The sequence below is a fragment of the Trematomus bernacchii genome, unplaced genomic scaffold (assembly GCF_902827165.1).
Source record: "Trematomus bernacchii unplaced genomic scaffold, fTreBer1.1, whole genome shotgun sequence".
Classification (NCBI taxonomy): domain Eukaryota; kingdom Metazoa; phylum Chordata; class Actinopteri; order Perciformes; family Nototheniidae; genus Trematomus; species Trematomus bernacchii.
The window spans coordinates 5,541,603-5,566,141 of NW_022988097.1; the positions used below are offsets into that span (position 1 = coordinate 5,541,603).

The following is a 24,539-nucleotide window of genomic DNA, read 5'->3' on the forward strand; positions in this document are numbered from 1 at the left end:
GACGATGTAGCTTTTTCATTTCTGAGTTATTGCTATATGTAAATAAGCCTGTTTGTAAATAATCCTCAGAGAAACAAAGAAAAAACACAATTTATGACATTTTGTGCTGTGGTTATTTTTTTTAAATTGCATTTATTCACAGTTCAGTTTGAAATGCTGTAGTGACTTGTATTGAACCACTTAAATATTTATAATTAATGCTACTGAAAAGATGCTATTAATTTTATATCTCACATGCAGTTCACTGTAAAGCTACTTGGTGAAGGTGTTGGTTCATAAAACATGAACAGTTTTAAGAAAGAAAAAAACAGACCAGTTCTGAGAACACAAATTCCTGGTAAAGTAGTAGATGTTCAGGTTGATAAATAATATTTTCCACACTGAAGATTATGGAAGTATTGATCAGTCTTCTCATATTTTTAAGCCTCGATTTCTCCTTTCCCCCCCCCCCCTCTAACATCACCAGAAGTCATCATTTAAGGGGTCATTTCTCGAAAAAAAATTACGGGGGGAAACCCCCCGGACCCCCCGGGTAGGTCACTTACGGTACGTCAAGAGCCCCACCAAAAAAAAAGACCACCGGCCGCCACTGGCTGACAGGCAGGTAGGCCATCCAGTTATTTTAGCCGGGCCGGCTAAAATAATTGGTCGTGCTTTTTACAGCGCCACGGCTTCCACAGATGAAATGTTTTAATGTATTTATTGTCAAAGCATTTAATGTATGAATTGCTATCGGGATGTTAAGAGCATTCCTTGGAAAATAACAAAAAGTGTTTCTGAAGTGAATTACCTACCCTACCTTTAACAACACCCCATTTTAACAACATAATGCAACAGCAACTTCAGAGAATAGACTGAGACTAGTCTGACATCTGCTGGGGAAAAATAGTACTGCTTCATCTTAGAGAAACAGGTGCATGTGATGAATTAAGGTGGTTGGATAAAAAAACTCCACAACACTTGTTAATATTTAATATTTATATATATTTAATATTAATATTTATATTGTATTATAATTTATATTGTATTATAATATATGTATGTAGATTCCAATTTTCCATAAGCTCATTCAAATCAGAAATTAAATTCCAAGGACGTAAGCCTCTTGATAACTAATGAAAGATTAACGTTTATAAGTCACCCTTCTTGACTAACCTTAGTTATTTCGTCATTGTCTGGGTGATGGAGGCCTGATTTAATCTTTTATCAAGTCACACGATCAGGAGTCATCGCTTTTCCCTGACGTCCCACTGGTCATCGCTCTCTGTTCTGATTGGCCAATACGAGCAGCGACTGTGCTGCTGTGTGACAAACAGCGACCCTGACCAATCCCCTCCTTTAATTGCCCACGATCACTCCTCCGTGCCGTACCCTTCAAATGACGTCACGTCCAGCAAACGCGATACGCATTGAGTTTGGAGACAAGAGAAGAGCGGGTTGCTCATTGCGGTAAAAAAAAAATTGTAGTAGTAAACTCTGGAGACAGAAGAAGGGTTATTTCTACAAAGAGACTGCTGCTTTTTACACCAAACCGGGATACTATTCATTCAAAGGTAGGTGGTGCACACTTGTCCTTTACGTTATTTCGGTTGGTTTATGAGCCTAGTCATCATGAACTTAGGGGGCTGTGTAAAGTGGGTTGTGGCCTGCAGGTTCCACTTCTATTCGGCCTTTGTTAGCAGCCTATAATGTTTCTTAGACATTATAATGATATCCCAGTTTAATTTCGGAGTGAAATATACAAAAACGACTACAATACTGATGTAAATAGGCACCATATTTAAAAACAACAAAGGCTACCATGGTAATATTAAGCTAATTACAAACTAGCGTAATAGCGAATCTCAAAATGGTGTAAGACAGTAGTCTATTTAGCATGCAACACATCTTTGGTTACCAAATGATATATTTATCAGGTTTTTTGTGACTTGGCTCAGGCCATATGTTAGCCTGCGTTGTCGTTTGTGTGAGATATTTGTGGTTGTGGTCCTAATTGGGTCCAGTGGGGCTGTCTTCATGCTCACATTCAGCCTCTTGGTCTTGTGATGTCTGGATGTGGAGAAAGTAAACACAGGCTGCCAGGCTGCAGGGCTGTAGCATGGCCTGTGTGAGCAGTCTCAATTAAATAAAGCTATTTTTGTAGAGAACTAGGCCAAAATAGACTTTCTAAACCATATTTCTAGGAATAACATTAATTTAATGTGTAAACTAAGCCCTTGTACTGGATATATTACCTTAAGATGCCATTTTACCCTAGAGATTCCACTTGTGTGTGTGAAATGCCAAACAGTTTTTGCTATGTTTGCTACTGCATTTTATATGCAACCCCGTGTTGTACATGGAGAATAATTGATACGGTTGACAGGGTCATTTTCATGTTACAACACATTTCCTGTTCAAACTTTTACATGAAAAAAGGGAACTAGTTAATACATGAAAGATCTCCCAGGATCCTTTTTTGATCATTTCTATTTACTGTAGCTAATATCAGTTTCCCTAAAGAAACCTGTCAAGGCTGGTTTAAGGGTGTTTTGGACCCTCTAGCTGATCAGGTTTGCTGGTTAAGATGGAAATAGCTGTTTCCAGTAGTCCTAAACAGGAATTAGATGTTAATTTGATCAGACAACTTGTTTTGTATTAATTTGATTAAGATTAATTAATTCTAGTTTGCACGTAAATTATTTTAAAGTGTAAATTGTTCAATCCTGCCACACACAGATGTTAGTGAACCGACTACGCCTATTTACTCCTTTATCAATAAAAACAATGCCATTGTCTGAGGGATTTAATGGATTCAGAGACGTCTCAGGTGCACTGTCTGTGTGTGTGTATGAACGTGATATAATCATCATGATACTGCTGTGGAAACATACCCTGAGCTCACTCACCTATTTGTACAGTCAAACGGGGTAAAACAAATCAGTAACATGCAAAGGAACACACACTTGACACAATGTGCAAATCTTTCTAGGAGCGACTTCTCCTGTAAATCACTTCTCATGTAGACTTTAATCTGATGCATAAGAGTGGAGCAGTTGTATACAGGTACAATAAAGCCAAGGAGTCCTACAATGTGAACTTTGACACTGCCAACATCCTTATTGGTGTCAGATTACAGGCACCAAGGTCCCCTTTTGAAAAGGCCCTTTCTCAGCCTTTAGCCAGTAATGCAACACTCTCGAGTCTCAAACAATCCACAAGGTGGATCAAAGATTACCAGAGAGACAGAGATCTGATAATTGTGTTATTTTACTGCCTCCTCGCTGCCTTAAGGTACAACAAAAACAAACCATCAGGGATCACTCTGTTCCTCTGGGAGCATGGTAACCATAGTAACAGAGGTCTTTCCATCTGTCAGCAGCTCTAAGAACATTCAGGTCATGAGAAGTCATCCATCTTTGAAACGCACTGCGAAGAGATGCTTATTGCCGAGGTTACATCAGGATCATTGTGACAGAGTACAACAGTAACAGTTGTATTTCCTTTGTTTCCCCGTTGTTATATTTCATCTCACTCCACCTGTGCTAAAGAGCAATGTAACCTTTCATTAGGTACCCAAGAAACATCCTCAAACCTTATTATATTATACACCTTACTATTTTTCTAAATTAGGTAATTAAAAATGAGACAAAACAATAGCTTTACTTCAAACCTTATAAATAGAATATTGTTTTTGACGATACAGGCTTTTTAACAGTAATGTTTATGTAATTTTGTTGACACAGGATGGCTTTGTTTTAAGCAAAGAATTGAATGATGATGGAGAAGCTTAGCAGGAGGGATTTTCAGTGCTATTTAGATGTTTATAGTGTACACACAACATGACAGGGGAATCCTGGAAGGTTACCAGCGATGCAGTTTTCCATCTGGCCTCTTTTCTCCTTGTTGTGGCTGTTCTACATGAGCAAACCCAGCGATGAAGGCTAGCATGAGGCTGGGGATGGGCCTGGATCTGCTTTATCGGAAGCCATTAATGGCAGGTTGGAAAATGCTAACCTCCTCTTGAGGTTTAGAGTGGAGCAATTAACCTTTAATGCTGATAACAAACATATATTGTAGTTTCCAAACCGCCGTGCTATTAAAACACTTCCTGGATATTAAGCAACGCCATTGCAATATTTAATCTCCATTGTGATGTTCCTGTAACACGGAAATGACTAATGTTGATTATTTGTCACATTACATATTTGTTTTTCTGAGTAAAGAGTGACTATCAAGGCGATTGGCCACTGCGTTATCTTGCCTTTTTCCCATTGTTCATTTGCTTAGCCTCACCCTGCCTCACACAGTGAAGCTGACTCCTCCATTTGTAAAGTGTGTGTGTGTGTGTGTGTGTGACCAGTAAGAAAATGGTGCTACTCTGTAGTAGGGTGGACGCTGGTTGAAATTGACTATTGACTCCCTCAACTAGCAACAACAAATCTGCTGTGCTTGAATTTCCTGCGTGGCTGTGGAGAGCATAGTTGTTTGTTTGTGTGAGACAGCACAGAAGGAGATATTTTTAAGGGAATTAGGGAAAAATCTGTGCAATGTACTTTCCTGTTCTGGCAAACAGTTGCATCAGTTGTGTGTTGTTCTCTGAAACCAGGACTCAGAGGAGTTCATTGTCTAATGTGACTCAGGAGGCTGACCACACACACACACACACACACACACACTCTCATACACTCACATTTCTCTGCGGTCCATACAAAACCACACATTATTCTGATAGTTTAATTAAGGCGCATTCTCATAAATTGAACAATAATTGCAAACTATGTCGATAGATTGGTGATTGAGCTTCACCGTAATAACCACAACATATGCATACTTTTATTGTTGTAGTGTGGGAATTCAGTATGTATAGGTATCCAGTTTTATTAAACTATACATGAAAGTATGTATTTCCAGCTTTGTTATACACTAATATATATAAGGGTTGTTTTAATTATGTATAGTCTGTATTGTGCATTACTTTTACAATATATCCTCATATAGGTCTGCATGTTGCATAAAAGCAGAAAAACATTCCCTACTGATTTATTTATTTATTGTTAATTCCTCCCTTATTATTACTGCCTAACTATTTTATCATTTTCCAAATATATATATTTTTATTTAAAGGGGACCTATCATGCAAAATGCACTTTTGTACGTCTTTTATACATGAATATGTGTCCCCGGTGTTCCAGGGAACTCACCAAGTGTCAGAAAACACAACCCTCTCTATTTTCCTCCATACCCAAATCTCTAAAAAAGGGGCTGCAACGGATCTGATAAAAACTGATCCAGATTTGAACACGTTACTGACGTCAGGACAGTGGCGCTACGGCTATTGGGCCAACTCCACCAATCAGGAGGAGACAACCACGGCCATTGCCGTTCGAAAGCGCTGGAGACGCTGTAGTACATATGCCAGGCCAGTAGATGGTGCTGTTCTCACAGAATCTGCCCTTGCTAAAACAGATCTAAAAAATGTCAAATTGAGCGAAATGAGGCATGGCTAAAATGCATGATGTGTTTGGTATTTTGAAAAAAAAAAAGTATAAATATGCCTTATAGGTATGGTCCTACACTATATTATTCAAATATAGCATGATAGGTCCACTTTAAGCAATTGCTATTAGACAATTACTATTATGCCTATTTTTACTCTTGTTTGTTATGCATCATGTCAGGTTATGTACAGCGACTTGTTTTTCAGTATTTGTCCCCCGTTCCTTTTTTTTTGTACCACCTCAATAGTCACAGTGTGTTGTTTTTGCACTCTATATATATATATATATATATATATATATATATATATATATATATATATATATATTTTTTTTAAAGCAGATAAACCTGTTTCAAATTCTTATATCTGTCTTTTTTGTTCTTAGGATTGTATTACTTGTATTCTTCCCATTTGTGAATACTGAGTACACACCTCCTTTTTCCATTGTTTTCACCATCTCTCTTCTATTTCCTTGTCATTGAGGTGATCGTTCAGCTAAAGGATGAATTTTGAGCAGCCCCCTCCGTACCCAGGCAATGGCCCCTCTGCTCCAGGCTACCCGGTCCAGGGCCCGCCTCCACATGGCTACCCTAACCAGGGTTACCCTCCACAGGGATACCCAGTGAACATGGAGCAGCCCAATCCAGCTTACCCCAACTACCCTGCGGGACCAATGGGCCCTGGAGGCCCCGGAGGCCCTTATCAAGACCCCGGACAGCCTCCTTATGGGTACGCTGGACAACCGCAACCACAGTTTGGCTGGCAGGGGGGACCCCCTGGACCAATGTATGGGGAGGCTCCCAAAAACACAGGTGAGTGGTAACACACAAAGGAGATGAATGCATATGTATTAGTAATATATATCAATAATGGTGTCAGAGCAGTGTGGGTGGAGTGCCACTGAGGAGAAGTGCTTTCCTGTAGTTCATGCAGGGCCGCCCCTCCCTACACGCAGATCACGCAGACTGCGTGGGGCCTCATCTTGCGGAGAGGGCCTCATCTTTTTTGTGATCAAATTTTTATTGATGTTAATACACAACATGTACAACCACAACATTTGTTTTTAAATGAAATGACTGAAAGTACACAAGAGAAACAAAATTAGATAAAGGTAATTACTTACAAAAAAATACAAAATGCAGAATACAGAAAACGCATGTAAGCTAAAAATAATAACAAGACAATGAAAATAAAATAAAACAAACCCTACCCTCCCTCCCAGACATATAAACACACACACACAGACAAGAGAGGGCCTCATCTTATGCGCAAATGCGGCGCAATTATGCGCTCCACAGTTTCCCCGCTGCGAGGCTCCAGTGCTAACAGTTCACCAGCGTGCTCCACTAGCATCCACCCACCCAGGAAATTGATCATAACATTTGACCATTTTGGAATTGTTCTAATTACAATCTCTCAAAACCATTACATGAAAAGGATAGTGTTTTTTGTTTTTTTAAGGTGGGGTTGTGTGAGGTTTTAAAAGTCAGTGTATTTACCGTCAGTAGATTGCAGTCTGCACTCCCCCAGATTGAAGAAGCAGACCGGAGTACCAACACAAGCTAAACAATCTAGTGCTGTCGAGGGGGGGCAGCAGCAAAACATATTTCTAGTCACCCAGAAAATATATTTTTGAGTGTGCACTTTATTTTGAATACCTTCACTACTTCACCTTGCCGTCTGAAAGCCATTTTAGAAAAGAAACTAAAGCCGCTATGTATCCATCTGTGCTCTTATCAAAGACTCTTTTGACAAAACTTTCATTTTACCTCGATCGGTTTGCTATTTTGTGACTTCAGTGAATCGAAACTAACCCTTAAAAACACAAGTCACACAAGAAAAAAACGAAGCAATCAAGGCAGCGGTAGCCCAACAACTCCTGTTTTCTGCAAAGTTAAATGACTGTTTTTGTCAAAGGAGTCTGGTGGCTGTCTGCCGGTCACAATTTTGTACAGCGGCAGCCCAATATGTCTTGAAATTGCAAATGCAGAAAAATATATGTGCGTCGCTAAAATGTAAAACAATTATAAGCAGAACATGTTCAAAACTCAGAGGCTCCAAACCAACAAATGTTTGACTGTTCTGCTTAAAATAAAACGTCATTATTATGTATTTTATTATTTATTTATCTGTTTATTCCACACATGGCAGTTATTTTAAAACCAAACATGTACCCTTTTTTTGTAGCCCATGGTGGAAAGGAGCAGGGAGAAGAACATCTTATTTTACCTGCCCCTACTTTAAAAAATAAAAATAAAATAAAATAACAATACACATGTAAAATAAAAAGCAATGTTCTGTCAATCACAGTTGCTTACAAATACTTACAGAAACATAAAACCAGAACACAATCAAAAGTCATCTTCATACTGTCTGAATTATCAAAATAATTGACCATTTATTTTCTGCCTTTTTGACTGATTAATACAAATGAATGTTTAATTGACTGGGACTGAAAAACCGGTCACCATGTAGAGTAAGAGCAACTAAGGATTTCAAAAGTGTGAAGGCTTAAGATAAAAGGTGTGTGTGTGTAGGCATCAACGCCTCACAACTGAGCATCCAGAATCGAGCAAGCTGTGAAACAAAAAGGCACACATGTCATGGTAAAATATTCCAAATGAATATCCAAAGCGGAGAACCCGGTTAACACTGTTATCTATTAAACACGAGCAGCGAGGTGTTACTGCTCCAGATAAGCCTCCTCTTTCTGATCAAAGGACTGCGCGCTGCTATCCAGATTCTGGCTTTGCGTTGCCTGGATTGACATTCATTATTAAATATTGGCCAATCATTAACCAGTCATATCATTATCAGGGTTCAGTGTGATAAGTGGTCAGCTAGCCTTACTTAATCTCTGGTAGTCGGTCGCCTTGGTAACCTGTCATGAGACCTGGCTGTTAAAGTCTGGATGAGTGTTACCCTCCACATGAATGATTAATCACAAAAACCAGGAAGGGGGGGGTGTTTTTGTCCCTGTTGGTTGACTATTTGTGTGTAGGTGGAGCAGATGGTAAACTTCACATAAGAGTAACACAGCCTCATGACTTATTTAGCTGTATTGACTGAAGGAGATTTAAAACCAATGTGGATTAATGGGAAATGCGTCGTTGGCAGAGTAGAGGCGTGGAGTTCAGGAAGCTCTCATTTCATTAGTCTAATGATACCTCAAAGCACTGCTGAAGTTACTCAACCGTCACGGCGTCTGATCATGGCTGCTATGGCATTACCATGGCGATGTGCCTCCCGTGATGAACGTAATTAGAGGAGAATCATAGCCATGGTTACACTCGAGCTCACCGCTGAAGACTTGACGGTGAATTATCTCAGTGTTTTTCTACGATTTGAATCACTAATTGCTTTCTTTGAATTGTCTCTCCCTCCTTCCCTCCATCCCCTTTTTTATATTCCCACCCTGCTTCTCTCCCCATCTCTCTTTCTCTCTCCAGTGTACGTGGTGGAGGACAGGAGAAGAGACAACTCTGGCTCGGACTCGTGCCTGACGGCCTGCTGGACAGCTCTGTGTTGCTGCTGTCTCTTCGACATGCTGACATAACTACTCTCCAATTCCTGTTCACCCCCTCGCCCCCCATTTCTGTGCCTCGAACCCCATCACCCTTTCCCAATCCTCCCCCTCTTTATCTGCCTTAAACCTCGCACTTCCTCAAAACCAACCCTCCGTTTCCTCTACAAGTCTTTTATCCTCGTCTATAAATAAAAGCCTCGATTTCAATATGGAAGTCTCTGTCCGGAGCCGCTTACTCGGCGTGAATCCCTCAGCACTGAATAACTCACTGACCCTGTGCTGGCGCTGCTCTGTAGCAGTTTGTAACTGAGCTAACCTGAGAGGCAGGCTCTGTAATCTAACACCAACACACCAGGAATATATATACACACACACACACCCCAACAAACGCATACATAAGCTGTGTCTCAATTTGAATACTTATTTGAATACACTGCATGTCATACACTGTGAACAATAGACTGGGTAATGTTCTCCTAAAATGCACAGGGCTGCTGTGGCCTCATGGAAAGTTGAAGATAGCCACTGTTAGCTAGTTAGCTAGCCGACATAGACGTAAGTGGTGGCAATCACTACAAACTGCTCAATTAGCCCAATAAAATGAATGGTGGCTTCTTTTAAACAATGGTATAGTGGTAAGTTTATTTGTATAGTGCTGTGTTTACTGGAGCATTCCCAAATGGTCACTCCTTTCCATTACGAAGCCAAGATGGCGGTCGATGAGGATAAGAAGTGTCCAGTGTTCCACACAACTTCTTGACTGTTATGATTACACCATCCTGGTATTCATAATGCACTGCATGTTTCGTACTTTGCAAAGGAACCCACTTACACACTCAAAACTGCTAGTGTAAGTACAGAAGTACGCATATTGAGACACAGCATTACAGTATACTTAAATCTCAGGCTAATCTAGTGTGAGGCTCTTTGGCACTTTATGATGATTACCTCTGTAAGATACTCCTGCCTGCCCTGTCAACCATCCCTTAACTCCCCTTCTGCTAGTTCCCAACGCCAAGGGCAACTCCTTACACTGCCCCCCCTCCCCCAACCCCACCCAAAGGCCACCACCAACACCCCGGCTGTTAATGAGCCACAGGGCGCTCTTAAGAAGCTGATGCTTGAGATGTATCCCTTTCATTTGCACAGAAGCTGTTTTCGCCGACGTATGTCTTCAGGTGGAATCATGACGATAAATGGAATGCATTTTTTTTAAAAGATGACAGTGATTTATGTTTGATTACTGTCAGCAGTCGATGGCCGCAATGTTTTTTTTTTCTCATTGTGATCTTGATATGAAAAATGATTCCAATGTTATTTTTATTACATACCTTGGAGATAAAACTGGAAAATGAAAATAAAAAAAAGAAGAAAATGTGATTTCTTACAAGAAACCAAATGATCTGTCAGATGCCTTTTTGCTTTGGATGACTTGCATTAAAATAATTTGTTCCCATGAAATAGCTAGTTTTGTTGTTTGTGTATATGTGATGGATTGCGATGTGTGTGTGGGGGAGGTTACAGGAGAGCAGGGAGCATAGATCTATATACTGTAGCCAACGGGGCCAGGCCGGATCCATTCGACTATTTATAACCCAGCTGCTGGTGCAGGATGTTGAGGGCACATGGTTGCCTGCCTGACACATTACCAGTATGTTTCACACTTGAAAAAATAGGAACTGCAGGGGCAGGTTCACACACAACTGAGCAGGGAATCTATAGGATGTTTCATGGCTTCCTGATACACAACCCAAAGGCAGTTGTGGAAAGTTTAGAATTGACTTAAGCAAACATTTTATGCTACTTTTTACATGTATCTGACAGGGGAGGGGTCATTCTGAATAATGCATACTTTTAAGACCATTTCCTTTGCTGATACAAAGCTAGGATATCAAAACTGTGAGTGAACCAACACTCAAAATCAAACTATGCGCTGTAAAACAACAAAAGGTCGTACACTCAAGACAGCCGTAATATTGCCGTTTTTCATAATTCTATGTGGGTATCCCTACAAGCAAATCATTCCACAGATATTGAAGCTATTTTAAATTTAAGCAATGCTGTAGACTTGTTTTTTGGTGCCTTACCCAGATCTGTGCATGTTCCATGGAGGACATTTTTGACTCGCCACAGTAGGAAAAGCACAGGTGTAAATAATGACAGTGACGATGGCCGAATTTGATTTCAGCTTCCTGGTATCGTGCATGCTGGCTCCCTATCACTGGAGCACTTGAATAGGAGCTGTCGTTAGTGTTATTAGTAACACCTGGGCTTTCCCTACTGTGACAAGCCATGTCTGCTGTGAGTGTCTCTGAGCTCGTTATGCATTGTCAGCTGTGAGACCTTTTTATACACAGGTGTGTGCCCCAAAATCACGTCCAATCAGTTTTATTTACCACAGGTGTACTCCAATCAACCGTCTCAAAGATTAGCAAGAGAAATGGGAGGCTACATTTCAAGTGCCATTGCAAAAAGGTCTGTCATTTTATGTTAATTTGGTATTTTCTTTTAATTACCAAAGCTAAAACATTATCTAAATACTCTGTTTGTCATTTGGGGTAGTTGAGTGTAGATTGATTATTTTATTAAATATTTAGCGTAGTGGTATAACATTACAAAATGTAAAAAAGGGGGATATAAATACATTCTAAAGGCGCTGTAGTCATGTATTCAATTTTCATGATAATATATTGATTATTACAGACAATTTAACCTGTTTTAACACAGTTGAGGGAGAATGAGGCATTTAAAATTCAATAGAGTGGAGGAAAATTATCCCAGGGAAAAACATTTATCCGTAAGCACTTAACAGGCGTAATTGAAATGGCTTCATAAATGGCACATCCTAATCGAAGAACAGTCAGTGTAAAGAAAGATATTGGCCCCTAAGCATGTGTGTTTGGAAATGTAAGCAGTATGTCTGAAGAAAGGAAAGCGGTAGTTGTGCGTGGGCAGGCCTTTCGTCTACTAATGAGTGTATTTATTATTTATTTGAAACAAGAATATATGGAGCAAAAACATACCTGTTGAGGCACAATCTGCTTGTTTTCATGAAAGGAGCTTTCCCATTACACCAGTGCACCTATGTTAATGTGAGCTGTTGGAAGTCTGGTGGAATTACGGCTGTGAAAAAGAACATCAATCATCTTCAAACACAAAACAAGATGAAAGTGAACTACACGCTGCTCAGTTGAAGTAAACAATTATGTTTTATTGATAAGGTTCTCAGAAGAGTCTCGTTCAGTGAATGTATAAGAATCATCCTTTGATAATACTGATTTGGTACATTATGACATCCAGCACGAGTCTCTTCACAGTGAGAGGGATCCATTACTGCTACTGCTGTTGGGATCTAGGACAGATTAACCTCTGCTTTCCAAACCAAAAAACAGTCAAAAACAACAAACTTGGGTTCGATATTGTAGATATGGAATATTAGAGTGCCACAAAACTCTAGAGTAGTAAGACTAGCTAAAGATTTTGCACATTACAAGCCACTTCCTCTTAGAAATATAAAACTTGATATTCTGGACAATATTCTACTGTGCTGCATAAAGGTAGGTCTATACACTGTACATCGAAATATAGCTCGAAAAAACAGATTTCACAGTTTTAAAGACTTTATTTAAAGTATAAACCGCTTCTTTTTTTTTAAACACTTTATTACATAAATTATTCTTTTTGAGAGTGACTATTATTTGCCCCCGGCAGCAAACTGAAATTAATACAAAAACAAAATTTCTTACATATTTTACAAAAGAAAATAAACTCATCCATTAATGTTCATTTGGAATAGAACTGGTGACTCATTCATGATTGTCATATAGTACTAAGAATAAATAAATAAAAAAGAATAAAATAAATACTAACTTAGCATGTTTTTTCCGGACTCTGTGAGTGGTGTGTTTGATCATTCTGTACAGAAGTGCCTTGGTGAAAGTCTCACAATTCTACCGCGACTGAAACGTACAAAACTACGGCATCTACGATATACGCAACATCCTGAAATTTAGTGAAGTCGGACACATATGTAGTAATATGATTCTTCACCCCATTTTAAAATAAACAATGCTGTGTGATACCACTGTCCACAAATATAGCCATCACTTATTTTACTTTGTTTTTTTAAAAAGTGTTTTCGAGTCCATTAACAGCTTGGTTTTGTTGAAGGATGCCGTTAGCTTGTGTGTTGCTTGGTTGGATGTGCGCTGACTCAGCAGCAGAGGACTGGTCCGTGGTGGACGATGGGAGGCCTGAGACAGGGAGACGACTCATAGTATTGGACGACCTTTAACATTTCCTTTGTGTGTCGCGGTTTATGACGTCTTCCTTTGATGTGTAGTTGTAATGGCTGAACTCTGGAGTGGCCTTGTCTCCACTTTGGTCCCTTTGCGTTCAGTGTCTATTAGAGACAGAAAAGCGTTCGCCGCAGAATCCAGCGCAGTACAACTCCACCGCGTGCTCAGTAGCTGTCATGGCCGCCGCTCTCAGTGTGACCCAGAAAATATGGGCGAAAATATCACTATCTTTTTTAAAAAGGGGAATCTTCTTATTCATTAAGCAACGGTTCTCAAAGTTCTTCAGTGCTTTTTCAGTTGTTCAAAGTTTTTTTTCCAAAAAAACAACAAAAAAACATTTGACTAAACTTTAAATGTTTTGCCTGTGGCAGTAAAATCAACAATAATATCTTTCATTCTTTTCAAAAGTCCCTGCAGCGTTCCATAGTAACCCCTTTTGTTGGTTAATTCTCTGTGGGTTTCGAGAGGAGAGGGGTCCGAGGAGGCTGGGTAGGAAAAAGGAGCAGGATCTAGAGAAGTGAAAGGTGGGAGAGAGAGGGAGAGTCTGATGGGCTGTTACCTCTTGCCCATCTCGTTCTGTCTGAGGAACTGGATGTTGTTGCTGCTGTCAGCCAGTTCTGGGTACTGCTCCACAGGCAGTACATAGTATCCATCGTAGCCCTGTACTCTGCCCGTTGTTAGGAGCTGCTGTCTCTCCCCCTCCGTCCAGAGGCGACTGCCCCCCTTCCCGTCCCTGGCCCTCTGCTGCTCCTTGGCCCAGGCCCCAGCCAGGGCTCTCAGCCTGGCCAGCTCCAACAGTCTTACCTTCTCTTCGTCCACCACGTCCGCAGCAAGCCCGTACCGAACACTCAGTACTAACGAGGGAACGGCGAACTCCACAGTCACGCCTCTCCTCGACCGGCCGCTCACCGTCACATTGATGCCGCTCTCCAGTGACTTCCGCCCGTTAGTTAGCCCCAAAGCTAACAGGTCACTGTCCGCAGAGCCAACCTTCACAAAGTAGTGGCAGTCCTTGGCGTCCTGGGTGTAGTGGGTGCCTTCCAGGTACTGAGCGCCATTGAGCACCACAGCCACTTTACGGCTGTCGTCACTGGCCAGAGCGGACACGCCGGCCACCACCCGGCCTTCCTTCAGAGCCATCATCACCCCTCGGCCTATTATTGGGGTGCTGGTGCCGAACCAGTGACCCGGCTTGTCCTTGCGTCTTCTCCGTTCCTTGTTGAGGAGACGACCCTCCAGGGCCATGAAAGCCTGGTTGTGACGCTCTGCTGCCTGCTGCACACCCGTGATGAGCTACAAGAGAAACAAGAAGAGTGTTTTTGACTTATCTGTGTTGACATAAACATCTGAGCCACTATCACAGGGTTAATATTGGCTTTGATTCTGTCGATGCGCTCCCTACCTGTCCGTTCTCACAGTGCTGGGTGGCCTGCAGCTCGTAGGGCGGCTCCACAAAGTAGAGTGAGTGTCGGGGGAACCCAGGGATTATGTTGCTGAGCTGGAAGCCAAACATCACCAGCCAGCTCTTCACATCTAAGGCAGACAGGAGGGGAATTAATTAAGTGAAACACACTAGCAAATGAATCATTTTTCCTCATAAAAAAGTGAAAGTGTGTTTTGCTTGCGTGACTCACCTGGTGTTATGCAGAGCTATCAGCTATTTTACTATCTGCAATACATTCTACTTGCATATTGTTTCAGCAATAATCTGTTTCTCCTGCACTCTAGAGATATCAGAGACAATGTCAGGACATACCGTAACAAGCTAAATTGAGCTTGTTCTGGAGATGTGATTGAATTACGGATCTGCTGTCTGAACATTACACTGTGGGTTCCATCTGACTATTCTGCTGTATACTCAAAGCCCTGAGAGGCAAGTTTAATAAAATATATGATGGTAATGAATTTTCAAGGTCTGATCTCAAATGTTATCTTTTATTTAGAGTTTATGACATAAGAACAGGTGGAATAATCTTTCTTATTTCCTATTCTTTAAAAAAAAAAATTTCTTCTGTAATACCCATTTTGGCCACAGGAGTGCAACAGTACCCCAGGTTGTAAATGAGACTCAAAGCAGAGTTTATGTTCGAAACAAAAGGAACATGTATTATGTGTTAGTAATAGTATGTCATATCACATTATTGTCTTGTATTTCTTTTGGCTGCAAATCTATTTTCATCATCATATAACTTGTGATAAATATCATTCAGAAAAAATAAGTTTTTATTTTGTTCTCCCCCTATTATTATGTCATAAGCACAGGAGAGAAAAGAATGTCAAATGGATCACTATTTCAGAAATCAGTTTCTAGATACCATGGGGAAATTCATACAACATAATTCGACATTTGCGCATTAAAAACATATGAATCCTTTACCTGTGACATAATTTTTGACATCCAGCATGTCACTGAGGGGGTTGTTGTTCTTGAACATGTACAAATTGAACGGAGCGGGATCCTTCCCTATCTTGGGCCAGATGCTGTAGTCGGGCGAGGTCCAGCGCCCGGCCAACACGTCATAGTCCCGCTGGGTGAAGTGGACCAGCTTAGTCAGAGAGTCGTAGAGACCGCCGTGGAAACCCACCACCAGCTGGAACTCCGGGTTCGAATCCAGGTACACTTCTCCGTAGGCTGTGTACTGCACCTGGGTGACACAAGTGGAGAACATTTGCAATGCACATTAGTTTTAACACCTCATTTAATTTTCGAAGCCGTAAAAGAATGTGAGATTTTGTAAATTACCTGTTTGATCATTTGCCCATTGCTGCTGAAGACAGCCAGCGGTGTGCCAGTGTTGTCAGAAGCTATGTAGTATTCCTCTCCACTGCTCACCTCCATGGCAAACAAATGTCCCTGATCACGAGAAAGTCATAAAATTGAGGGTACGATTTTTTACTTTAAAATGAAACCTATAAGTATTCAGGTTTCCCGAGAAAAGATTATCAATATATGCAGATTAGTCGGAATATAAAGAAGGGATATGTACCTGCAGGTCATAGTAGAGTGATGAGATCTCCGAGCTGGAGTGGTTGAAGATGTGTGTGACCCTGGTGGGGTGGTTGAGGTTAGCATAGAAGAACTGCAGGTGCTGCCCCAGGCTGTTCCTGGTGGACACCCTGCGACCCAGCCCATCGTAGTGATACACCACGCTCCAGCCACCGGGGCCCCGATTGTAGGCCCTCAGCAGCTGACCTTTGGAGTTGTAGTCAAAGACGTCTGAGCCGCGCTGGCTGAGGTAGCCGTCTTCATCCACGCGGTACTGGACGTCTCCCAGGCGCGTGATGCGGTCTCGGAGGTCGTAGCGGAGCGGCAGGATGCGGGCGCTGTTCCCGGGGTTCAGCAGATGGAGGTTACCGTTCAGGTCGTAGCTGTAGCGCCAGGTGGACCAGTCATTCACCTGGAGAAAACAAGGGAGTTGAGTTTTGGTCTATTGGAATCATGGCCTGACAGGTTAGAGTGGTCTTAATTCAACATTAACAGCCTTAATTCTGGTGCTTCACTAGGGAATCAAGATTCAACATCAGATACTTTAATAAGTCGATAATAAACTGTGTATTTGTTATTTAAGATTAGGAGTTGGATGATAAAAACATGTAACTCAGTGGTATATATATACCATTTGTATAGCCTTTTTAGAAGGGGGGGTGCTGTTTTTAAACTTGACAATTGAATATAATAATCTTTCGAAGTTCATGTATTTGCAAAAATCTGTGACATATCTCAGATTTTGAAATTAAATAAACACATGTACTTCTTAGCATTTAGAGTACAGAAAATATTTACAATTTAGTGGATATGTTTCTCACAAAAAGCAGGTAAACAAAATGGCATTTCAATGTCTAATTCTGATAATAAAAACATTCTGTAGTTATAAGGAAGGAACAGTTTTGTGTTGTTTCATTTTTGACTCAGAACCTTTTATCCTCAGAACACTTTTATAAAGTGCAGGCAGGGTGAAGATGCTAAAGATAAGACAGTGCTTAAAAAAATCTATATCAAAGAGTACAAACTCTCTCCAAACAAAATATTCACCTTGACGCCGCTGAGCTGTCCGTCTCCATCATAATCATAGCGGTACTGAGTGGTGTTGGCGTAGGGCCCGATTTTGAGTTCTCTCTTCACCACCCGCCCCATGCTGTCGTACTGCACCGTCATCCAGTACATCAGCGAGCGGAAGATCTCGTACTGGACCTCCTTGATGCGACCGTGGGTGTCGAAATGCTTGCTCAGCGTCATAACGGCAGTGGTGATGATTTGATTAATGTCGTAGTAAATGACCCCAAACTTTCCAAAGTGCTCCACCTGAAAGGTTTAGAGAAAAGATGAGTCAGTGGCTGCCAAGAAATGCACATCCACAGACAAATGTGTTTTTTAAATACATTTTTTTGTACATCATTGCTCAAAACTAATGAAAAGTAGACTAGAGGAACATTTTGGCACCTTTCCAGAGATCTCGTCGTATCGGTATAGGTCAACAGGAAGTGGCGTCTCACTGATGACTGGCTTCATGCTGGCGATGCGGAAGCTGTTGTCGTGGTAGGTGTAGTCGAACCTGGCGTTGACCATTCCCTCCTCGCTGAAGCGGTAGATCTGCTTGTCGATGAGCGGGCCCATTTTGCGATAACGGATGGTGCAAGAGAAGCCCCCGCTCTGCAGGTTGACCATCTTCAGCACGCCGGCCGTCTCGTCGTAGCCGAAGGTGACGGCAGTGCTGTCGTACACGATCTCGGACAGCTTGGCCAGCTTGCCGTACTTGTAGAGGACGCGGCGGCCGGTGCCCATGAAGTGCGTGGCCTGAGGTCGGCCGTCCTCACTGAAGTCGTGGATGATGGAGGCATTGCTCTCTGGAGGGTTGTAGGTATTGCGGATGTAGCCCACTGACACGTGTGTGAACATGGTGTGGCGGGCCACGCTGGGCATGGTGACCGCTGTGACACGACCCGAGGCGTCAAACTCAAAGACGTACTGTCTCTGGCTCTGCAGCAGCAGCACCATGGACTGGGAGCAGAGAGGGAGGGAAAATCCGAATTAATATAATAGCATTATCAATGGATGACTTGCCTCCTGTGAAATAGCACCGGCAGTAATTTGCTTTCAACTGACACATTTGAAACTTCATAACCATGAAAATGATGTATTACTCCACTATATTCTGCAATTCAAATTGCTATTCATTAAATGTTACTTGTTAGACATTACATATCACTTGTTTGACGCTTTTATCCAAAGCGTCTTACATACTCAATGCTGTGGACAATCCACACAGGAGCAATTTGGGGTGAAGTGTCTTGCCCAGGGACACAACGACATGCTGACTGCAGTGGGGTTTGAACATGTGCTCCCCTGATCCAAACACCAACGCACTATTCCACTGCGCCACACACCTATTCCTCCTTGCCTTGATTTGATACCTAGATGACAATGTGAAAAACGTACTTTGTCAAGGTAGCTGTAGCTCCACACCTTCCCATCTACGAAGGAGCGAGACAGGATGCGTCCCTGGGGGTCAAACTCGGTCTTCTCGCTCATGCTCCCCCTCTGCAGCCCGACCAGCTGTCCAGTGGTAGAATAGGACACATTGACCACCGCCAGGCTGCTGCTGGGCAACCACATGGCTGGCCGGCCCTGAGCGTCGTACATGATGCGCAGCGTGAACTTCCGGTGGTCGTCGTAAATCTTCTCTGTGCGCGTGTTGCGGTCAAAGTCAATAGATAGAAGATTGCGACCATGAGCCTAAAGAAAAAGGGGGAAAGGAGAGGTTTATTTCATCTTCAATGTCATTATTATATCTAACAGGGGTGCGGTGACTCAAAGACAACTCACTCTGAGCTTCCTCCCGAACACGGTGACCCTGCCCTTGGTCTGCTCCTTGCGCAGACGCCATTCAATGGAGTTGAGGCCGTTGTCAGTGGGCAGGGTGATGTTCCTGCGGCCAATCGTAGGGCTGACGGAGCCTGCCAGGAGGTGGGGCTCGGTGTGAAAGCTGATGCCCATACCATTGGCGTACATCACTCTCAGGGTCCCATTGTTGCACAGCTGGTAGCTGTTCCTCACCTGGTCTGTAGGGGGAGAGAAACAGGTATAAGGGAGGCAAGGACAGAAGCCACTAGGAAGACCAGATGATCTTGGTCTACATGTTGTAAGAATTCAGTTATTAATACAAGAAAATACAATTAAAAGGATAGTTTGGATGTTTGAGGTGGGGTTACATGATATACTTATGTCAGTATAGTAGATGGCAGTCAGCATGCTCCCAGTAAAAAGTCTGAGAGGAGTTAAGGCATGGAAGCTAAGAAATGTACTGCAGCGATGTAGGAGGCAGACAAATGTATTTTAGCCACCTAAAGAAATGGCCAACGTAGAAAAATATAAAAAGTCGTAAGAGTACACTTTATTAAGAGAATTTTCACCACTTTACCTTGCCTCCTCAAAGCTCTTTCCATCAGGGAACTGAAGCCATTACATCCATCTATGTTCTAGCTAAAGCCACCAAAATCTATAGAAATAAACAGTCATTCTACCTTGAAGAATTAAAGTCTCTGGTCTACTGCTGTTAAGAGTTTATTTTTGTTATTGTGTGAATTTGATGATTGGGAAATAATCAAAGTCTCACAATTGCACAAACTATCCCCTGCAGTCGTCCATAGCAATACATTGGTAAGCTTCCGTGCCATAACTCCTGCCTCCACAGTACCTCATACAACCCCATTTTAAAACAGTGAACTGAACTATCCCATTAAAAAAACTTTTAAAGTGTAACATTTCTGGATGTATTTGCCTTCTGCCGGAAAAATCAAGTTAACTAGAGAAGGAAAAGTACAATCTTAAGCCGAGAAGCTCGTGTCTGTAAGACCCAAATGATGTCTATAAAATATTTATGGACCTGATTCCTCTTTGTACAAACTCCAAAGTAATCTGAATGAAAATAGTCAGGCTGAACTGACTCTATCTATAATCTGCCCATCTTTACAGTTTAATGACTCACTCGCAAACACAAGAATGGAAACAGATAAGCCCATGCCCAATGCTGAGGCAAAATGTTTCCTCAGATGTCTGAAAACAGGCATCCCGATCACACGATGCGATTGAAACGAGATAAAATTGTTTTTCCGCTCAGAAATATCTGGCAGATGCGGAAAGAAGGCTTTTTTCCCCTTATAATTTCATTTACAAAAGGTTAAGGGATCAGATAGTGTCTGCATTTGAAGCCCCTTTATAAATGACAGTAATCCATAAGGCCAATTTGTAATAAAGCTCCAGGCACATTTTTAACAATGCCTCAAACAGACAAGTGAAGCTTTTTCCATTGACTTGGCAGCAACGGCCTTTAGATAAATCTTCTTTGCTCTCTCTGTCTGAACGACCTCGTAATAAAACAGAAGCAAGGGAGAGGGGGGGGGGGGGGGGGGAGAGGGAGAGAAACGAGAGCTGGAGGGCCGGCGAGAATTCACTGTGCATGAGTTAATGAAGAGAGCGAGGAAGAGAGGGAGATGGTTAAGTGAGTATGTCAGCAGAGAGCCGTGCTGAAACCCACACAGTGCGGTGGAAGCTTTAAATGACTTACAGCTCTGCGAACAACTCTCCCCCTTTTCCTTCCGCAACGCAGGTGGGTTTTGCTGAAAACATCTACAACTTATTCTCTCCGAGGCCTTCACACTTTCACAGTCTGCATACTCACACTTCTGTCACGCCACTGGTCAAGGAACAATTCTTCTCCTTCTTCTCCTTCCTCTTTAAAGAACCAAATAAGCTCAGGGATCATGGGGGGGAAAAAGTAGAGGGCTGTGTTTTTAAGTTCTATGCATGTGCGAGAGAGGAGGAAGCTTGAGGGATGAGGAGGCTTCACTCCGTGTGAGTTAATTCATTTTTTTTCTTTCTGTGATGATATTCAAAAGCAGGATGATCCCAGCTGGGATTAGCAGCTATATATTGGTAATTTCACTCCATGACAGGTAGGGAGAAGAGGGTTGGATGTGGAAAGGAATGGAAAATCATTTCCTGGAGCCGGCTCACAGCGGAGTGAAAATTACAAGACTTTCAATTAGAGTCGGCAGGCCGGCGCATATTCACCATCACAGAGGGCGGCTATGTTTTGAATACTGAGATGAAGTAGCTTTAAAGTCTGCCAAAGCTCAGACTACATAAAAACAGACCCACTTTATCGGCTGCTCTATAATTAATTAATATCATAAATATTGATTGATTTATATTGCCCTGTGTTGATGACTAGAGGCAAGCATTTGTCCACCTTCGTGCCACATCCTCTGCAAGTGTTTAAAAATTCATGAGCGGCTCGTTTGTCCACTGCACGTCCTGTTTGTGCGGCTGAGCGAGTCTCCCTACCTTGGACCACGGTGTACGAGGCTTCGACGGAGGACAGGTTGGTGATGACGGTGACATCGTCGTCTCTGCTGGAGCTCTCGATGTCGATGTTGATGGAGCGCTCGATCTCACGGTGGAGGCTCGTCACCATGCCCGTGGGGTACGTGACGTTGGTCAGGCGGCCCTCGCTGTCGTACCTGGGGGACGGGAGCAGAGCGGTGAGGGGAGGACGACATGTATCGGAGGACAAAACTGAAGGATACTGCCACAGAAAACACACTTGATTTAGAAATTCAAAACTCCATGTCAAGGCTTTGTATCTTTCATTTTCATACCACCTGATGTTGTAAATATTTGTCCTTCACATGTTTTGGACACACTCAAATGCACTCACAAACTCAAAAAGTAAAATTTAGTTCTGAAACTATCATTTTCTTTGACCAATTCATTCATATTTGATAGATTAATTGATTAATCGTTTGATCTATTGAATCAATGTGATGTCTTTTAATGTTTAGATTTGTCAGTCTAACACCAAAGATGTTCACTTTTATATAATTTAACACAGAGTAAAGCACTAAACCTCAATGTTTAAAAGGCTGAATACAGCATGTTCTGTAATTTTTGCATTAAGCCAACGAAAACTCCTGATCAAAATAGCAAATATAATCTTTATGTAAATGTATCATTTGGTTATTTAACTAATCGTTGCAGCTCTAAAACCTTTACAAGTCATCCTTAGAGGAACTGGCTGCAGTTGTAAAAGTTAACTCCGGGGGGCAGCAGCACGCTGTGTGAGTTGTCAGAGGAATAATTGGGAATGCAGTAGAACATGGCGAACATAAAACCTGTGAACTCATTAATTTTGCATTTCAGGCTTGTAGGAAAAGTGGTGGACACTCTCCCAAACACTCACTGGTAAAATGTGGTCCATCCAGTCTCATCAGCTTTGGTAGCCAGGAGGCCCGTGTTGCCACTGTAGCCCATCAGAGCCACTTCCTGGCCCATGGCTGACACGCTCCGCAGCCCTCCGGTGGGGTCCAGTCCCAGCGTCACCACCTGATTCTCTGGGAGCAGCACCAGTCGGAGCAGGCCGGCCCCCCCTCCCTGGCTCTGGCCGTCCCTCCTCACCTTCACTGTGTTGTTGCAGTTATCCACCAGTGTGGCCAGCTCTCCGTCAGGGCCATAGGTGAAGTTGTAAAGTGGCTCACCAGTCACTAAGCTGATTGTCTGGATGTGAAGCCCCTCCCCGTTGAAGACATACAGCTCCTGTTCCCTTGGCGATGCGACCTCATACTGCGCAGCTCCTCCGAATCCAACGCTGGAGACGGCGGGGCCCGGCCTGTTGGCTCGCACGCCCCTGATGCGAATGTTGTTGAGGTCGGCGATGAAAAGGGTCCCGTCAGGGGACACGGCCAAGGATGTAGGCGAGTTCAAGCCGGCATCTGGGGCGTAGCCGTCATCGCCGTAGAAACAGTTGCAGTTGACATCATTCTTGCAGTCGCAGTCGGAGGCGACGCCAGCCAGGAGAGAGATTTCTCCATTGGTGCTCACCTAGGAAAAAAAATGACAGAAAAATGCAATTACAAAAAAACAAAAGTCAACACGCAATGAAAGAAAATGTCTCACCAAAAGCGCAACTCATTTTGTGTTGTCAAAACAGAGGGATGTAGTGTCTAGATCTGAAACAATCTCAGAATGCCTTAAAAAAATAGAAACACCCACGCAGCCCGACCAGCTGTGCTGTCAGTTTTTGCTTGCCAACAAAATACGCCCAACACATTCATTCTAAAACAACAACAGGGCTGAAACAACTGTGTACAGCATTTCTCCATCTCATACCTGTCTAACTCTGTTGATCTTTTTCTCATCCGTCTCGGCGATGTACAGGATGCCGGTGTGGGACAGGGCGATGGCGGTGGCGCTCTCCAGGGCCGCGTGTATGGCCAGCTTACTGAGGCTGTAGTCGATACCCGGCACTTGGCAATGCATGGGCCGACCTGCGATGATGCTCACCTGTGGGCAAGGACAGAAAATCGATGATCAAACTGATAATAATACCCCAAATATAAAGAAGTGCGCAGCCTTTTCTCTCTAAAAGACTTGCGGTTAAACTTCCCATAATGAATTCCAGAAAGTATAATATTCCAAGAGCTAATTAATCAGTAATGTTACCGCCAGTGTGAAACTTTGAAAACCATGTTTTAACTTTTACTTCTAAATTGGCTTGAGAAAAGCCTAATTGGGACTAAATCCTGTCACAGCCACCCTAAGGGTCTTGCCGGGGCAATGGAGCCTTGTGGTACAGACCTGGTGGTTCTCAGTGATGCGTAGGACAACATTGTTTTCTAGGATATAGAGAGAGTTGTCCATGGGGTTCACTGCAAGGTCCGTGGGCCACTCGAGACGCACCTAATGAGTAGAAAGAAAAGTTAACCGTGAGATAATATATATGCTGAAGGAGGCGTTTTGAAAGGACGCCAAGGTTCGCACAAGTCTCTTCTTCATTTTTGTAAGTGACTGCAGTCTTCACTCTCTTCTGATCCATTCATTTATCCACAGTCTCTTTAATCCCCCCCTAAATCAGTCCCTCCCTGACCTCCTGGCGCGTGTCCACACAAGCTCAGCACTCACTGGGCCGTTAGATCATCATCCATCACACCATCACCCCGAGTGTCTCCTGCACTTCCCTCTTATGACCGGCGTACCTGGCTGACGTCCATGCTGGAGTCACAGCTCAGCGGCCGCACGGCAGTCAGATCGTTGGCCCCCAGCAAAGTGGAGATGATGCCGTTCTGATCCACCTTCCGGATCATGGTGGCATCCACGAAGTACATCAGCCCGTTTTTATCCACAGCAATACCTGTCAACGCAGAGATGAACACTGTGAGTGACGATTCATAACTCAAACGC

The 24,539-nt window shown here is 42.7% G+C and overlaps 2 protein-coding genes across 4 annotated transcripts in view; one reads left to right on the top strand and one right to left on the bottom strand.

Moving 5' to 3' along the window:
* The first annotated feature begins 1,391 nt into the window (after window positions 1–1,391).
* zgc:165573 (cysteine-rich and transmembrane domain-containing protein 1) lies at window positions 1,392–10,466 on the top strand. 2 transcript variants are annotated; one of them, XM_034121303.1, is made up of 3 exons: window positions 1,392–1,553; window positions 5,963–6,291; window positions 8,929–10,466. In XM_034121303.1, exons 2-3 carry the CDS (start codon window positions 5,982–5,984, stop codon window positions 9,033–9,035), a joined length of 417 nt encoding a protein of 138 aa, XP_033977194.1. In that variant the 5' UTR covers window positions 1,392–1,553; window positions 5,963–5,981; the 3' UTR covers window positions 9,036–10,466. The 2 variants fall into 2 exon arrangements, with proteins under 2 accessions (XP_033977194.1, XP_033977193.1); XM_034121302.1 differs by having other exon boundaries at window positions 1,395–1,553; window positions 5,975–6,291.
* Window positions 10,467–12,195: 1,729 nt separating this feature from the next.
* The window catches only part of tenm2 (teneurin transmembrane protein 2), a 161,735-nt gene continuing 149,391 nt past the window's right edge, over window positions 12,196–24,539 (bottom strand). For both annotated transcript variants that reach the window (XM_034121462.1, XM_034121461.1), the window contains 14 exons: window positions 24,335–24,489; window positions 23,937–24,038; window positions 23,469–23,642; window positions 22,543–23,180; window positions 21,648–21,823; window positions 19,128–19,363; window positions 18,741–19,037; window positions 17,745–18,302; window positions 17,337–17,606; window positions 16,291–16,701; window positions 16,047–16,157; window positions 15,681–15,948; window positions 14,706–14,836; window positions 12,196–14,596 (listed from right to left, as the gene is read on the bottom strand). In XM_034121462.1, the coding sequence (XP_033977353.1) occupies window positions 13,859–14,596; window positions 14,706–14,836; window positions 15,681–15,948; window positions 16,047–16,157; window positions 16,291–16,701; window positions 17,337–17,606; window positions 17,745–18,302; window positions 18,741–19,037; window positions 19,128–19,363; window positions 21,648–21,823; window positions 22,543–23,180; window positions 23,469–23,642; window positions 23,937–24,038; window positions 24,335–24,489 (4,265 nt within the window). In that variant the 3' untranslated portion in view covers window positions 12,196–13,858. The remainder of the gene's footprint in view (window positions 14,597–14,705; window positions 14,837–15,680; window positions 15,949–16,046; window positions 16,158–16,290; window positions 16,702–17,336; window positions 17,607–17,744; window positions 18,303–18,740; window positions 19,038–19,127; window positions 19,364–21,647; window positions 21,824–22,542; window positions 23,181–23,468; window positions 23,643–23,936; window positions 24,039–24,334; window positions 24,490–24,539) is intronic.

Excerpts from the sequence above, each read along its gene's own strand:
- zgc:165573 (XM_034121303.1), top strand. The coding sequence starts at position 5,982 with ATGAATTTTGAGCAGCCCCCTCCGTACCCAGGCAATGGCCCCTCTGCT. Across the intron at positions 6,292-8,928 it reads GGAGGCTCCCAAAAACACAG|TGTACGTGGTGGAGGACAGG; the intron begins GTGAGTGGTAAC and ends TTCTCTCTCCAG.